The following is an 18,121-nucleotide window of genomic DNA, read 5'->3' on the forward strand; positions in this document are numbered from 1 at the left end:
ATATAACATTATCAACAACAAAACACTACAACTGAACAGACGCTGTGGAAACTAAATGTATCTGTTGGTGACGGTCCATAGTATGGATCCACCTGTTCCTCTTCCTCTCTGTGTGTTGGAGACTTGTTGGTCTCTCTGGACGGCTGCGCCCCCTTGGCGCTGTGGGAGGAGTTGAGTTTCTTCCGGGACACTGAGGAGGAGAGGACGGTCGAGGGGGCGGGGGGGAGACTGGAGTCTGTGGGCATGACCAGATCAGAGTCCTGAACAGCCTGCATCTCACCTACAGACACGTCAACAATCAGACTGTTACCGTAGTCACCTTAAAGCTAGACATTACCACACACAACATCTCACCTACAGACACGTCAACAACCAGACTGTTACCGTAGTCACCTTAAAGCTAGACATCACCACACACAACATCTCACCTACAGACACGTCAACAACCAGACTGTTACCGTAGTCACCTTAAAGCTAGACATCACCACACACAACATCTCACCTACAGACACGTCAACAACCAGACTGTTACCGTAGTCACCTTAAAGCTAGACATCACCACACACAACATCTCACCTACAGACACGTCAACAACCAGACTGTTACCGTAGTCACCTTAAAGCTAGACATCACCACACACAACATCTCACCTACAGACACGTCAACAACCAGACTGTTACCGTAGTCACCTTAAAGCTAGACATCACCACACACAACATCTCACCTACAGACACGTCAACAACCAGACTGTTACCGTAGTCACCTTAAAGCTAGACATCACCACACACAACATCTCACCTACAGACACGTCAACAACCAGACTGTTACTGTAGTCACCTTAAAGCTAGACATCACCACACACAACATCTCACCTACAGACACGTCAACAACCAGACTGTTACCGTAGTCACCTTAAAGCTAGACATCACCACACACAACATCTCACCTACAGACACGTCAACAACCAGACTGTTACCGTAGTCACCTTAAAGCTAGACATCACCACACACAACATCTCACCTACAGACACGTCAACAACCAGACTGTTACCGTAGTCACCTTAAAGCTAGACATCACCACACACAACATCTCACCTACAGACACGTCAACAACCAGACTGTTACCGTAGTCACCTTAAAGCTAGACATCACCACACACAACATCTCACCTACAGACACGTCAACAACCAGACTGTTACCGTAGTCACCTTAAAGCTAGACATCACCACACACAACATCTCACCTACAGACACGTCAACAACCAGACTGTTACCGTAGTCACCTTAAAGCTAGACATCACCACACACAACATCTCACCTACAGACACGTCAACAACCAGACTGTTACCGTAGTCACCTTAAAGCTAGACATCACCACACACAACATCTCACCTACAGACACGTCAACAACCAGACTGTTACCGTAGTCACCTTAAAGCTAGACATCACCACACACAACATCTCACCTACAGACACGTCAACAACCAGACTGTTACCGTAGTCACCTTAAAGCTAGACATCACCACATCACAACATCTCACCTACAGACACGTCAACAACCAGACTGTTACCGTAGTCACCTTAAAGCTAGACATCACCACACACAACATCTCACCTACAGACACGTCAACAACCAGACTGTTACCGTAGTCACCTTAAAGCTAGACATCACCACATCACAACATCTCACCTACAGACACGTCAACAACCAGACTGTTACCGTAGTCACCTTAAAGCTAGACATCACCACACACAACATCTCACCTACAGACACGTCAACAACCAGACTGTTACCGTAGTCACCTTAAAGCTAGACATCACCACACACAACATCTCACCTACAGACACGTCAACAACCAGACTGTTACCGTAGTCACCTTAAAGCTAGACATCACCACACACAACATCTCACCTACAGACACGTCAACAACCAGACTGTTACCGTAGTCACCTTAAAGCTAGACATCACCACACACAACATCTCACCTACAGACACGTCAACAACCAGACTGTTACCGTAGTCACCTTAAAGCTAGACATCACCACACACAACATCTCACCTACAGACACGTCAACAACCAGACTGTTACCGTAGTCACCTTAAAGCTAGACATCACCACACACAACATCTCACCTACAGACACGTCAACAACCAGACTGTTACCGTAGTCACCTTAAAGCTAGACATCACCACACACAACATCTCACCTACAGACACGTCAACAACCAGACTGTTACCGTAGTCACCTTAAAGCTAGACATCACCACACACAACATCTCACCTACAGACACGTCAACAACCAGACTGTTACCGTAGTCACCTTAAAGCTAGACATCACCACACACAACATCTCACCTACAGACACGTCAACAACCAGACTGTTACCGTAGTCACCTTAAAGCTAGACATCACCACACACAACATCTCACCTACAGACACGTCAACAACCAGACTGTTACCGTAGTCACCTTAAAGCTAGACATCACCACACACAACATCTCACCTACAGACACGTCAACAACCAGACTGTTACCGTAGTCACCTTAAAGCTAGACATCACCACACACAACATCTCACCTACAGACACGTCAACAACCAGACTGTTACCGTAGTCACCTTAAAGCTAGACATCACCACACACAACATCTCACCTACAGACACGTCAACAACCAGACTGTTACCGTAGTCACCTTAAAGCTAGACATCACCACACACAACATCTCACCTACAGACACGTCAACAACCAGACTGTTACCGTAGTCACCTTAAAGCTAGACATCACCACACACAACATCTCACCTACAGACACGTCAACAACCAGACTGTTACCGTAGTCACCTTAAAGCTAGACATCACCACACACAACATCTCACCTACAGACACGTCAACAACCAGACTGTTACCGTAGTCACCTTAAAGCTAGACATCACCACACACAACATCTCACCTACAGACACGTCAACAACCAGACTGTTACCGTAGTCACCTTAAAGCTAGACATCACCACACACAACATCTCACCTACAGACACGTCAACAACCAGACTGTTACCGTAGTCACCTTAAAGCTAGACATCACCACACACAACATCTCACCTACAGACACGTCAACAACCAGACTGTTACCGTAGTCACCTTAAAGCTAGACATCACCACACACAACATCTCACCTACAGACACGTCAACAACCAGACTGTTACCGTAGTCACCTTAAAGCTAGACATCACCACACACAACATCTCACCTACAGACACGTCAACAACCAGACTGTTACCGTAGTCACCTTAAAGCTAGACATCACCACACACAACATCTCACCTACAGACACGTCAACAACCAGACTGTTACCGTAGTCACCTTAAAGCTAGACATCACCACACACAACATCTCACCTACAGACACGTCAACAACCAGACTGTTACCGTAGTCACCTTAAAGCTAGACATCACCACACACAACATCTCACCTACAGACACGTCAACAACCAGACTGTTACCGTAGTCACCTTAAAGCTAGACATCACCACACACAACATCTCACCTACAGACACGTCAACAACCAGACTGTTACCGTAGTCACCTTAAAGCTAGACATCACCACACACAACATCTCACCTACAGACACGTCAACAACCAGACTGTTACCGTAGTCACCTTAAAGCTAGACATCACCACACACAACATCTCACCTACAGACACGTCAACAACCAGACTGTTACCGTAGTCACCTTAAAGCTAGACATCACCACACACAACATCTCACCTACAGACACGTCAACAACCAGACTGTTACCGTAGTCACCTTAAAGCTAGACATCACCACACACAACATCTCACCTACAGACACGTCAACAACCAGACTGTTACCGTAGTCACCTTAAAGCTAGACATCACCACACACAACATCTCACCTACAGACACGTCAACAACCAGACTGTTACCGTAGTCACCTTAAAGCTAGACATCACCACACACAACATCTCACCTACAGACACGTCAACAACCAGACTGTTACCGTAGTCACCTTAAAGCTAGACATCACCACACACAACATCTCACCTACAGACACGTCAACAACCAGACTGTTACCGTAGTCACCTTAAAGCTAGACATCACCACACACAACATCTCACCTACAGACACGTCAACAACCAGACTGTTACCGTAGTCACCTTAAAGCTAGACATCACCACACACAACATCTCACCTACAGACACGTCAACAACCAGACTGTTACCGTAGTCACCTTAAAGCTAGACATCACCACACACAACATCTCACCTACAGACACGTCAACAACCAGACTGTTACCGTAGTCACCTTAAAGCTAGACATCACCACACACAACATCTCACCTACAGACACGTCAACAACCAGACTGTTACCGTAGTCACCTTAAAGCTAGACATCACCACACACAACATCTCACCTACAGACACGTCAACAACCAGACTGTTACCGTAGTCACCTTAAAGCTAGACATCACCACACACAACATCTCACCTACAGACACGTCAACAACCAGACTGTTACCGTAGTCACCTTAAAGCTAGACATCACCACACACAACATCTCACCTACAGACACGTCAACAACCAGACTGTTACCGTAGTCACCTTAAAGCTAGACATCACCACACACAACATCTCACCTACAGACACGTCAACAACCAGACTGTTACCGTAGTCACCTTAAAGCTAGACATCACCACACACAACATCTCACCTACAGACACGTCAACAACCAGACTGTTACCGTAGTCACCTTAAAGCTAGACATCACCACACACAACATCTCACCTACAGACACGTCAACAACCAGACTGTTACCGTAGTCACCTTAAAGCTAGACATCACCACACACAACATCTCACCTACAGACACGTCAACAACCAGACTGTTACCGTAGTCACCTTAAAGCTAGACATCACCACACACAACATCTCACCTACAGACACGTCAACAACCAGACTGTTACCGTAGTCACCTTAAAGCTAGACATCACCACACACAACATCTCACCTACAGACACGTCAACAACCAGACTGTTACCGTAGTCACCTTAAAGCTAGACATCACCACACACAACATCTCACCTACAGACACGTCAACAACCAGACTGTTACCGTAGTCACCTTAAAGCTAGACATCACCACACACAACATCTCACCTACAGACACGTCAACAACCAGACTGTTACCGTAGTCACCTTAAAGCTAGACATCACCACACACAACATCTCACCTACAGACACGTCAACAACCAGACTGTTACCGTAGTCACCTTAAAGCTAGACATCACCACACACAACATCTCACCTACAGACACGTCAACAACCAGACTGTTACCGTAGTCACCTTAAAGCTAGACATCACCACACACAACATCTCACCTACAGACACGTCAACAACCAGACTGTTACCGTAGTCACCTTAAAGCTAGACATCACCACACACAACATCTCACCTACAGACACGTCAACAACCAGACTGTTACCGTAGTCACCTTAAAGCTAGACATCACCACACACAACATCTCACCTACAGACACGTCAACAACCAGACTGTTACCGTAGTCACCTTAAAGCTAGACATCACCACACACAACATCTCACCTACAGACACGTCAACAACCAGACTGTTACCGTAGTCACCTTAAAGCTAGACATCACCACACACAACATCTCACCTACAGACACGTCAACAACCAGACTGTTACCGTAGTCACCTTAAAGCTAGACATCACCACACACAACATCTCACCTACAGACACGTCAACAACCAGACTGTTACCGTAGTCACCTTAAAGCTAGACATCACCACACACAACATCTCACCTACAGACACGTCAACAACCAGACTGTTACCGTAGTCACCTTAAAGCTAGACATCACCACACACAACATCTCACCTACAGACACGTCAACAACCAGACTGTTACCGTAGTCACCTTAAAGCTAGACATCACCACACACAACATCTCACCTACAGACACGTCAACAACCAGACTGTTACCGTAGTCACCTTAAAGCTAGACATCACCACACACAACATCTCACCTACAGACACGTCAACAACCAGACTGTTACCGTAGTCACCTTAAAGCTAGACATCACCACACACAACATCTCACCTACAGACACGTCAACAACCAGACTGTTACCGTAGTCACCTTAAAGCTAGACATCACCACACACAACATCTCACCTACAGACACGTCAACAACCAGACTGTTACCGTAGTCACCTTAAAGCTAGACATCACCACACACAACATCTCACCTACAGACACGTCAACAACCAGACTGTTACCGTAGTCACCTTAAAGCTAGACATCACCACACACAACATCTCACCTACAGACACGTCAACAACCAGACTGTTACCGTAGTCACCTTAAAGCTAGACATCACCACACACAACATCTCACCTACAGACACGTCAACAACCAGACTGTTACCGTAGTCACCTTAAAGCTAGACATCACCACACACAACATCTCACCTATAAAGCTAGACATCACCACACACAACATCTCACCTACAGACACGTCAACAACCAGACTGTTACCGTAGTCACCTTAAAGCTAGACATCACCACACACAACATCTCACCTACAGACCACGTCAACAACCAGACTGTTTACCGTAGTCACCTTAAAGCTAGACATCACCACACACAACATCTCACCTACAGACACGTCAACAACCAGACTGTTACCGTAGTCACCTTAAAGCTAGACATCACCACATGTAGTCACCTTAAAGCTAGACATCACCACACACAACATCTCACCTACAGACACGTCAACAACCAGACTGTTACCGTAGTCACCTTAAAGCTAGACATCACCACACACAACATCTCACCTACAGACACGTCAACAACCAGACTGTTACCGTAGTCACCTTAAAGCTAGACATCACCACACACAACATCTCACCTACAGACACGTCAACAACCAGACTGTTACCGTAGTCACCTTAAAGCTAGACATCACCACACACAACATCTCACCTACAGACACGTCAACAACCAGACTGTTACCGTAGTCACCTTAAAGCTAGACATCACCACACACAACATCTCACCTACAGACACGTCAACAACCAGACTGTTACCGTAGTCACCTTAAAGCTAGACATCACCACACACAACATCTCACCTACAGACACGTCAACAACCAGACTGTTACCGTAGTCACCTTAAAGCTAGACATCACCACACACAACATCTCACCTACAGACACGTCAACAACCAGACTGTTACCGTAGTCACCTTAAAGCTAGACATCACCACACACAACATCTCACCTACAGACACGTCAACAACCAGACTGTTACCGTAGTCACCTTAAAGCTAGACATCACCACACACAACATCTCACCTACAGACACGTCAACAACCAGACTGTTACCGTAGTCACCTTAAAGCTAGACATCACCACACACAACATCTCACCTACAGACACGTCAACAACCAGACTGTTACCGTAGTCACCTTAAAGCTAGACATCACCACACACAACATCTCACCTACAGACACGTCAACAACCAGACTGTTACCGTAGTCACCTTAAAGCTAGACATCACCACACACAACATCTCACCTACAGACACGTCAACAACCAGACTGTTACCGTAGTCACCTTAAAGCTAGACATCACCACACACAACATCTCACCTACAGACACGTCAACAACCAGACTGTTACCGTAGTCACCTTAAAGCTAGACATCACCACACACAACATCTCACCTACAGACACGTCAACAACCAGACTGTTACCGTAGTCACCTTAAAGCTAGACATCACCACACACAACATCTCACCTACAGACACGTCAACAACCAGACTGTTACCGTAGTCACCTTAAAGCTAGACATCACCACACACAACATCTCACCTACAGACACGTCAACAACCAGACTGTTACCGTAGTCACCTTAAAGCTAGACATCACCACACACAACATCTCACCTACAGACACGTCAACAACCAGACTGTTACCGTAGTCACCTTAAAGCTAGACATCACCACACACAACATCTCACCTACAGACACGTCAACAACCAGACTGTTACCGTAGTCACCTTAAAGCTAGACATCACCACACACAACATCTCACCTACAGACACGTCAACAACCAGACTGTTACCGTAGTCACCTTAAAGCTAGACATCACCACACACAACATCTCACCTACAGACACGTCAACAACCAGACTGTTACCGTAGTCACCTTAAAGCTAGACATCACCACACACAACATCTCACCTACAGACACGTCAACAACCAGACTGTTACCGTAGTCACCTTAAAGCTAGACATCACCACACACAACATCTCACCTACAGACACGTCAACAACCAGACTGTTACCGTAGTCACCTTAAAGCTAGACATCACCACACACAACATCTCACCTACAGACACGTCAACAACCAGACTGTTACCGTAGTCACCTTAAAGCTAGACATCACCACACACAACATCTCACCTACAGACACGTCAACAACCAGACTGTTACCGTAGTCACCTTAAAGCTAGACATCACCACACACAACATCTCACCTACAGACACGTCAACAACCAGACTGTTACCGTAGTCACCTTAAAGCTAGACATCACCACACACAACATCTCACCTACAGACACGTCAACAACCAGACTGTTACCGTAGTCACCTTAAAGCTAGACATCACCACACACAACATCTCACCTACAGACACGTCAACAACCAGACTGTTACCGTAGTCACCTTAAAGCTAGACATCACCACACACAACATCTCACCTACAGACACGTCAACAACCAGACTGTTACCGTAGTCACCTTAAAGCTAGACATCACCACACACAACATCTCACCTACAGACACGTCAACAACCAGACTGTTACCGTAGTCACCTTAAAGCTAGACATCACCACACACAACATCTCACCTACAGACACGTCAACAACCAGACTGTTACCGTAGTCACCTTAAAGCTAGACATCACCACACACAACATCTCACCTACAGACACGTCAACAACCAGACTGTTACCGTAGTCACCTTAAAGCTAGACATCACCACACACAACATCTCACCTACAGACACGTCAACAACCAGACTGTTACCGTAGTCACCTTAAAGCTAGACATCACCACACACAACATCTCACCTACAGACACGTCAACAACCAGACTGTTACCGTAGTCACCTTAAAGCTAGACATCACCACACACAACATCTCACCTACAGACACGTCAACAACCAGACTGTTACCGTAGTCACCTTAAAGCTAGACATCACCACACACAACATCTCACCTACAGACACGTCAACAACCAGACTGTTACCGTAGTCACCTTAAAGCTAGACATCACCACACACAACATCTCACCTACAGACACGTCAACAACCAGACTGTTACCGTAGTCACCTTAAAGCTAGACATCACCACACACAACATCTCACCTACAGACACGTCAACAACCAGACTGTTACCGTAGTCACCTTAAAGCTAGACATCACCACACACAACATCTCACCTACAGACACGTCAACAACCAGACTGTTACCGTAGTCACCTTAAAGCTAGACATCACCACACACAACATCTCACCTACAGACACGTCAACAACCAGACTGTTACCGTAGTCACCTTAAAGCTAGACATCACCACACACAACATCTCACCTACAGACACGTCAACAACCAGACTGTTACCGTAGTCACCTTAAAGCTAGACATCACCACACACAACATCTCACCTACAGACACGTCAACAACCAGACTGTTACCGTAGTCACCTTAAAGCTAGACATCACCACACACAACATCTCACCTACAGACACGTCAACAACCAGACTGTTACCGTAGTCACCTTAAAGCTAGACATCACCACACACAACATCTCACCTACAGACACGTCAACAACCAGACTGTTACCGTAGTCACCTTAAAGCTAGACATCACCACACACAACATCTCACCTACAGACACGTCAACAACCAGACTGTTACCGTAGTCACCTTAAAGCTAGACATCACCACACACAACATCTCACCTACAGACACGTCAACAACCAGACTGTTACCGTAGTCACCTTAAAGCTAGACATCACCACACACAACATCTCACCTACAGACACGTCAACAACCAGACTGTTACCGTAGTCACCTTAAAGCTAGACATCACCACACACAACATCTCACCTACAGACACGTCAACAACCAGACTGTTACCGTAGTCACCTTAAAGCTAGACATCACCACACACAACATCTCACCTACAGACACGTCAACAACCAGACTGTTACCGTAGTCACCTTAAAGCTAGACATCACCACACACAACATCTCACCTACAGACACGTCAACAACCAGACTGTTACCGTAGTCACCTTAAAGCTAGACATCACCACACACAACATCTCACCTACAGACACGTCAACAACCAGACTGTTACCGTAGTCACCTTAAAGCTAGACATCACCACACACAACATCTCACCTACAGACACGTCAACAACCAGACTGTTACCGTAGTCACCTTAAAGCTAGACATCACCACACACAACATCTCACCTACAGACACGTCAACAACCAGACTGTTACCGTAGTCACCTTAAAGCTAGACATCACCACACACAACATCTCACCTACAGACACGTCAACAACCAGACTGTTACCGTAGTCACCTTAAAGCTAGACATCACCACACACAACATCTCACCTACAGACACGTCAACAACCAGACTGTTACCGTAGTCACCTTAAAGCTAGACATCACCACACACAACATCTCACCTACAGACACGTCAACAACCAGACTGTTACCGTAGTCACCTTAAAGCTAGACATCACCACACACAACATCTCACCTACAGACACGTCAACAACCAGACTGTTACCGTAGTCACCTTAAAGCTAGACATCACCACACACAACATCTCACCTACAGACACGTCAACAACCAGACTGTTACCGTAGTCACCTTAAAGCTAGACATCACCACACACAACATCTCACCTACAGACACGTCAACAACCAGACTGTTACCGTAGTCACCTTAAAGCTAGACATCACCACACACAACATCTCACCTACAGACACGTCAACAACCAGACTGTTACCGTAGTCACCTTAAAGCTAGACATCACCACACACAACATCTCACCTACAGACACGTCAACAACCAGACTGTTACCGTAGTCACCTTAAAGCTAGACATCACCACACACAACATCTCACCTACAGACACGTCAACAACCAGACTGTTACCGTAGTCACCTTAAAGCTAGACATCACCACACACAACATCTCACCTACAGACACGTCAACAACCAGACTGTTACCGTAGTCACCTTAAAGCTAGACATCACCACACACAACATCTCACCTACAGACACGTCAACAACCAGACTGTTACCGTAGTCACCTTAAAGCTAGACATCACCACACACAACATCTCACCTACAGACACGTCAACAACCAGACTGTTACCGTAGTCACCTTAAAGCTAGACATCACCACACACAACATCTCACCTACAGACACGTCAACAACCAGACTGTTACCGTAGTCACCTTAAAGCTAGACATCACCACACACAACATCTCACCTACAGACACGTCAACAACCAGACTGTTACCGTAGTCACCTTAAAGCTAGACATCACCACACACAACATCTCACCTACAGACACGTCAACAACCAGACTGTTACCGTAGTCACCTTAAAGCTAGACATCACCACACACAACATCTCACCTACAGACACGTCAACAACCAGACTGTTACCGTAGTCACCTTAAAGCTAGACATCACCACACACAACATCTCACCTACAGACACGTCAACAACCAGACTGTTACCGTAGTCACCTTAAAGCTAGACATCACCACACACAACATCTCACCTACAGACACGTCAACAACCAGACTGTTACCGTAGTCACCTTAAAGCTAGACATCACCACACACAACATCTCACCTACAGACACGTCAACAACCAGACTGTTACCGTAGTCACCTTAAAGCTAGACATCACCACACACAACATCTCACCTACAGACACGTCAACAACCAGACTGTTACCGTAGTCACCTTAAAGCTAGACATCACCACACACAACATCTCACCTACAGACACGTCAACAACCAGACTGTTACCGTAGTCACCTTAAAGCTAGACATCACCACACACAACATCTCACCTACAGACACGTCAACAACCAGACTGTTACCGTAGTCACCTTAAAGCTAGACATCACCACACACAACATCTCACCTACAGACACGTCAACAACCAGACTGTTACCGTAGTCACCTTAAAGCTAGACATCACCACACACAACATCTCACCTACAGACACGTCAACAACCAGACTGTTACCGTAGTCACCTTAAAGCTAGACATCACCACACACAACATCTCACCTACAGACACGTCAACAACCAGACTGTTACCGTAGTCACCTTAAAGCTAGACATCACCACACACAACATCTCACCTACAGACACGTCAACAACCAGACTGTTACCGTAGTCACCTTAAAGCTAGACATCACCACACACAACATCTCACCTACAGACACGTCAACAACCAGACTGTTACCGTAGTCACCTTAAAGCTAGACATCACCACACACAACATCTCACCTACAGACACGTCAACAACCAGACTGTTACCGTAGTCACCTTAAAGCTAGACATCACCACACACAACATCTCACCTACAGACACGTCAACAACCAGACTGTTACCGTAGTCACCTTAAAGCTAGACATCACCACACACAACATCTCACCTACAGACACGTCAACAACCAGACTGTTACCGTAGTCACCTTAAAGCTAGACATCACCACACACAACATCTCACCTACAGACACGTCAACAACCAGACTGTTACCGTAGTCACCTTAAAGCTAGACATCACCACACACAACATCTCACCTACAGACACGTCAACAACCAGACTGTTACCGTAGTCACCTTAAAGCTAGACATCACCACACACAACATCTCACCTACAGACACGTCAACAACCAGACTGTTACCGTAGTCACCTTAAAGCTAGACATCACCACACACAACATCTCACCTACAGACACGTCAACAACCAGACTGTTACCGTAGTCACCTTAAAGCTAGACATCACCACACACAACATCTCACCTACAGACACGTCAACAACCAGACTGTTACCGTAGTCACCTTAAAGCTAGACATCACCACACACAACATCTCACCTACAGACACGTCAACAACCAGACTGTTACCGTAGTCACCTTAAAGCTAGACATCACCACACACAACATCTCACCTACAGACACGTCAACAACCAGACTGTTACCGTAGTCACCTTAAAGCTAGACATCACCACACACAACATCTCACCTACAGACACGTCAACAACCAGACTGTTACCGTAGTCACCTTAAAGCTAGACATCACCACACACAACATCTCACCTACAGACACGTCAACAACCAGACTGTTACCGTAGTCACCTTAAAGCTAGACATCACCACACACAACATCTCACCTACAGACACGTCAACAACCAGACTGTTACCGTAGTCACCTTAAAGCTAGACATCACCACACACAACATCTCACCTACAGACACGTCAACAACCAGACTGTTACCGTAGTCACCTTAAAGCTAGACATCACCACACACAACATCTCACCTACAGACACGTCAACAACCAGACTGTTACCGTAGTCACCTTAAAGCTAGACATCACCACACACAACATCTCACCTACAGACACGTCAACAACCAGACTGTTACCGTAGTCACCTTAAAGCTAGACATCACCACACACAACATCTCACCTACAGACACGTCAACAACCAGACTGTTACCGTAGTCACCTTAAAGCTAGACATCACCACACACAACATCTCACCTACAGACACGTCAACAACCAGACTGTTACCGTAGTCACCTTAAAGCTAGACATCACCACACACAACATCTCACCTACAGACACGTCAACAACCAGACTGTTACCGTAGTCACCTTAAAGCTAGACATCACCACACACAACATCTCACCTACAGACACGTCAACAACCAGACTGTTACCGTAGTCACCTTAAAGCTAGACATCACCACACACAACATCTCACCTACAGACACGTCAACAACCAGACTGTTACCGTAGTCACCTTAAAGCTAGACATCACCACACACAACATCTCACCTACAGACACGTCAACAACCAGACTGTTACCGTAGTCACCTTAAAGCTAGACATCACCACACACAACATCTCACCTACAGACACGTCAACAACCAGACTGTTACCGTAGTCACCTTAAAGCTAGACATCACCACACACAACATCTCACCTACAGACACGTCAACAACCAGACTGTTACCGTAGTCACCTTAAAGCTAGACATCACCACACACAACATCTCACCTACAGACACGTCAACAACCAGACTGTTACCGTAGTCACCTTAAAGCTAGACATCACCACACACAACATCTCACCTACAGACACGTCAACAACCAGACTGTTACCGTAGTCACCTTAAAGCTAGACATCACCACACACAACATCTCACCTACAGACACGTCAACAACCAGACTGTTACCGTAGTCACCTTAAAGCTAGACATCACCACACACAACATCTCACCTACAGACACGTCAACAACCAGACTGTTACCGTAGTCACCTTAAAGCTAGACATCACCACACACAACATCTCACCTACAGACACGTCAACAACCAGACTGTTACCGTAGTCACCTTAAAGCTAGACATCACCACACACAACATCTCACCTACAGACACGTCAACAACCAGACTGTTACCGTAGTCACCTTAAAGCTAGACATCACCACACACAACATCTCACCTACAGACACGTCAACAACCAGACTGTTACCGTAGTCACCTTAAAGCTAGACATCACCACACACAACATCTCACCTACAGACACGTCAACAACCAGACTGTTACCGTAGTCACCTTAAAGCTAGACATCACCACACACAACATCTCACCTACAGACACGTCAACAACCAGACTGTTACCGTAGTCACCTTAAAGCTAGACATCACCACACACAACATCTCACCTACAGACACGTCAACAACCAGACTGTTACCGTAGTCACCTTAAAGCTAGACATCACCACACACAACATCTCACCTACAGACACGTCAACAACCAGACTGTTACCGTAGTCACCTTAAAGCTAGACATCACCACACACAACATCTCACCTACAGACACGTCAACAACCAGACTGTTACCGTAGTCACCTTAAAGCTAGACATCACCACACACAACATCTCACCTACAGACACGTCAACAACCAGACTGTTACCGTAGTCACCTTAAAGCTAGACATCACCACACACAACATCTCACCTACAGACACGTCAACAACCAGACTGTTACCGTAGTCACCTTAAAGCTAGACATCACCACACACAACATCTCACCTACAGACACGTCAACAACCAGACTGTTACCGTAGTCACCTTAAAGCTAGACATCACCACACACAACATCTCACCTACAGACACGTCAACAACCAGACTGTTACCGTAGTCACCTTAAAGCTAGACATCACCACACACAACATCTCACCTACAGACACGTCAACAACCAGACTGTTACCGTAGTCACCTTAAAGCTAGACATCACCACACACAACATCTCACCTACAGACACGTCAACAACCAGACTGTTACCGTAGTCACCTTAAAGCTAGACATCACCACACACAACATCTCACCTACAGACACGTCAACAACCAGACTGTTACCGTAGTCACCTTAAAGCTAGACATCACCACACACAACATCTCACCTACAGACACGTCAACAACCAGACTGTTACCGTAGTCACCTTAAAGCTAGACATCACCACACACAACATCTCACCTACAGACACGTCAACAACCAGACTGTTACCGTAGTCACCTTAAAGCTAGACATCACCACACACAACATCTCACCTACAGACACGTCAACAACCAGACTGTTACCGTAGTCACCTTAAAGCTAGACATCACCACACACAACATCTCACCTACAGACACGTCAACAACCAGACTGTTACCGTAGTCACCTTAAAGCTAGACATCACCACACACAACATCTCACCTACAGACACGTCAACAACCAGACTGTTACCGTAGTCACCTTAAAGCTAGACATCACCACACACAACATCTCACCTACAGACACGTCAACAACCAGACTGTTACCGTAGTCACCTTAAAGCTAGACATCACCACACACAACATCTCACCTACAGACACGTCAACAACCAGACTGTTACCGTAGTCACCTTAAAGCTAGACATCACCACACACAACATCTCACCTACAGACACGTCAACAACCAGACTGTTACCGTAGTCACCTTAAAGCTAGACATCACCACACACAACATCTCACCTACAGACACGTCAACAACCAGACTGTTACCGTAGTCACCTTAAAGCTAGACATCACCACACACAACATCTCACCTACAGACACGTCAACAACCAGACTGTTACCGTAGTCACCTTAAAGCTAGACATCACCACACACAACATCTCACCTACAGACACGTCAACAACCAGACTGTTACCGTAGTCACCTTAAAGCTAGACATCACCACACACAACATCTCACCTACAGACACGTCAACAACCAGACTGTTACCGTAGTCACCTTAAAGCTAGACATCACCACACACAACATCTCACCTACAGACACGTCAACAACCAGACTGTTACCGTAGTCACCTTAAAGCTAGACATCACCACACACAACATCTCACCTACAGACACGTCAACAACCAGACTGTTACCGTAGTCACCTTAAAGCTAGACATCACCACACACAACATCTCACCTACAGACACGTCAACAACCAGACTGTTACCGTAGTCACCTTAAAGCTAGACATCACCACACACAACATCTCACCTACAGACACGTCAACAACCAGACTGTTACCGTAGTCACCTTAAAGCTAGACATCACCACACACAACATCTCACCTACAGACACGTCAACAACCAGACTGTTACCGTAGTCACCTTAAAGCTAGACATCACCACACACAACATCTCACCTACAGACACGTCAACAACCAGACTGTTACCGTAGTCACCTTAAAGCTAGACATCACCACACACAACATCTCACCTACAGACACGTCAACAACCAGACTGTTACCGTAGTCACCTTAAAGCTAGACATCACCACACACAACATCTCACCTACAGACACGTCAACAACCAGACTGTTACCGTAGTCACCTTAAAGCTAGACATCACCACACACAACATCTCACCTACAGACACGTCAACAACCAGACTGTTACCGTAGTCACCTTAAAGCTAGACATCACCACACACAACATCTCACCTACAGACACGTCAACAACCAGACTGTTACCGTAGTCACCTTAAAGCTAGACATCACCACACACAACATCTCACCTACAGACACGTCAACAACCAGACTGTTACCGTAGTCACCTTAAAGCTAGACATCACCACACACAACATCTCACCTACAGACACGTCAACAACCAGACTGTTACCGTAGTCACCTTAAAGCTAGACATCACCACACACAACATCTCACCTACAGACACGTCAACAACCAGACTGTTACCGTAGTCACCTTAAAGCTAGACATCACCACACACAACATCTCACCTACAGACACGTCAACAACCAGACTGTTACCGTAGTCACCTTAAAGCTAGACATCACCACACACAACATCTCACCTACAGACACGTCAACAACCAGACTGTTACCGTAGTCACCTTAAAGCTAGACATCACCACACACAACATCTCACCTACAGACACGTCAACAACCAGACTGTTACCGTAGTCACCTTAAAGCTAGACATCACCACACACAACATCTCACCTACAGACACGTCAACAACCAGACTGTTACCGTAGTCACCTTAAAGCTAGACATCACCACACACAACATCTCACCTACAGACACGTCAACAACCAGACTGTTACCGTAGTCACCTTAAAGCTAGACATCACCACACACAACATCTCACCTACAGACACGTCAACAACCAGACTGTTACCGTAGTCACCTTAAAGCTAGACATCACCACACACAACATCTCACCTACAGACAC

At 46.0% G+C, this 18,121-nt stretch overlaps 1 protein-coding gene across 4 annotated transcripts in view; it reads right to left on the reverse strand.

Moving 5' to 3' along the window:
• LOC106574674 (sperm-associated antigen 17) overlaps window positions 1-18,121 on the reverse strand; it is a 62,865-nt gene that overhangs the window by 20,281 nt on the left and 24,463 nt on the right. For 3 of the 4 annotated variants that reach the window (XM_082963120.1, XM_082963119.1, XM_082963118.1), the window contains exon 22: window positions 93-280. In XM_082963120.1, the coding sequence (XP_082819246.1) occupies window positions 93-280 (188 nt within the window). The remainder of the gene's footprint in view (window positions 1-92; window positions 281-18,121) is intronic. The other variant, XM_082963121.1, reaches the window with a different exon arrangement.

This window comes from Salmo salar, chromosome 16, assembly GCF_965601325.2.
Source record: "Salmo salar chromosome 16, fSalSal1, whole genome shotgun sequence".
NCBI lineage: Eukaryota > Metazoa > Chordata > Actinopteri > Salmoniformes > Salmonidae > Salmo > Salmo salar.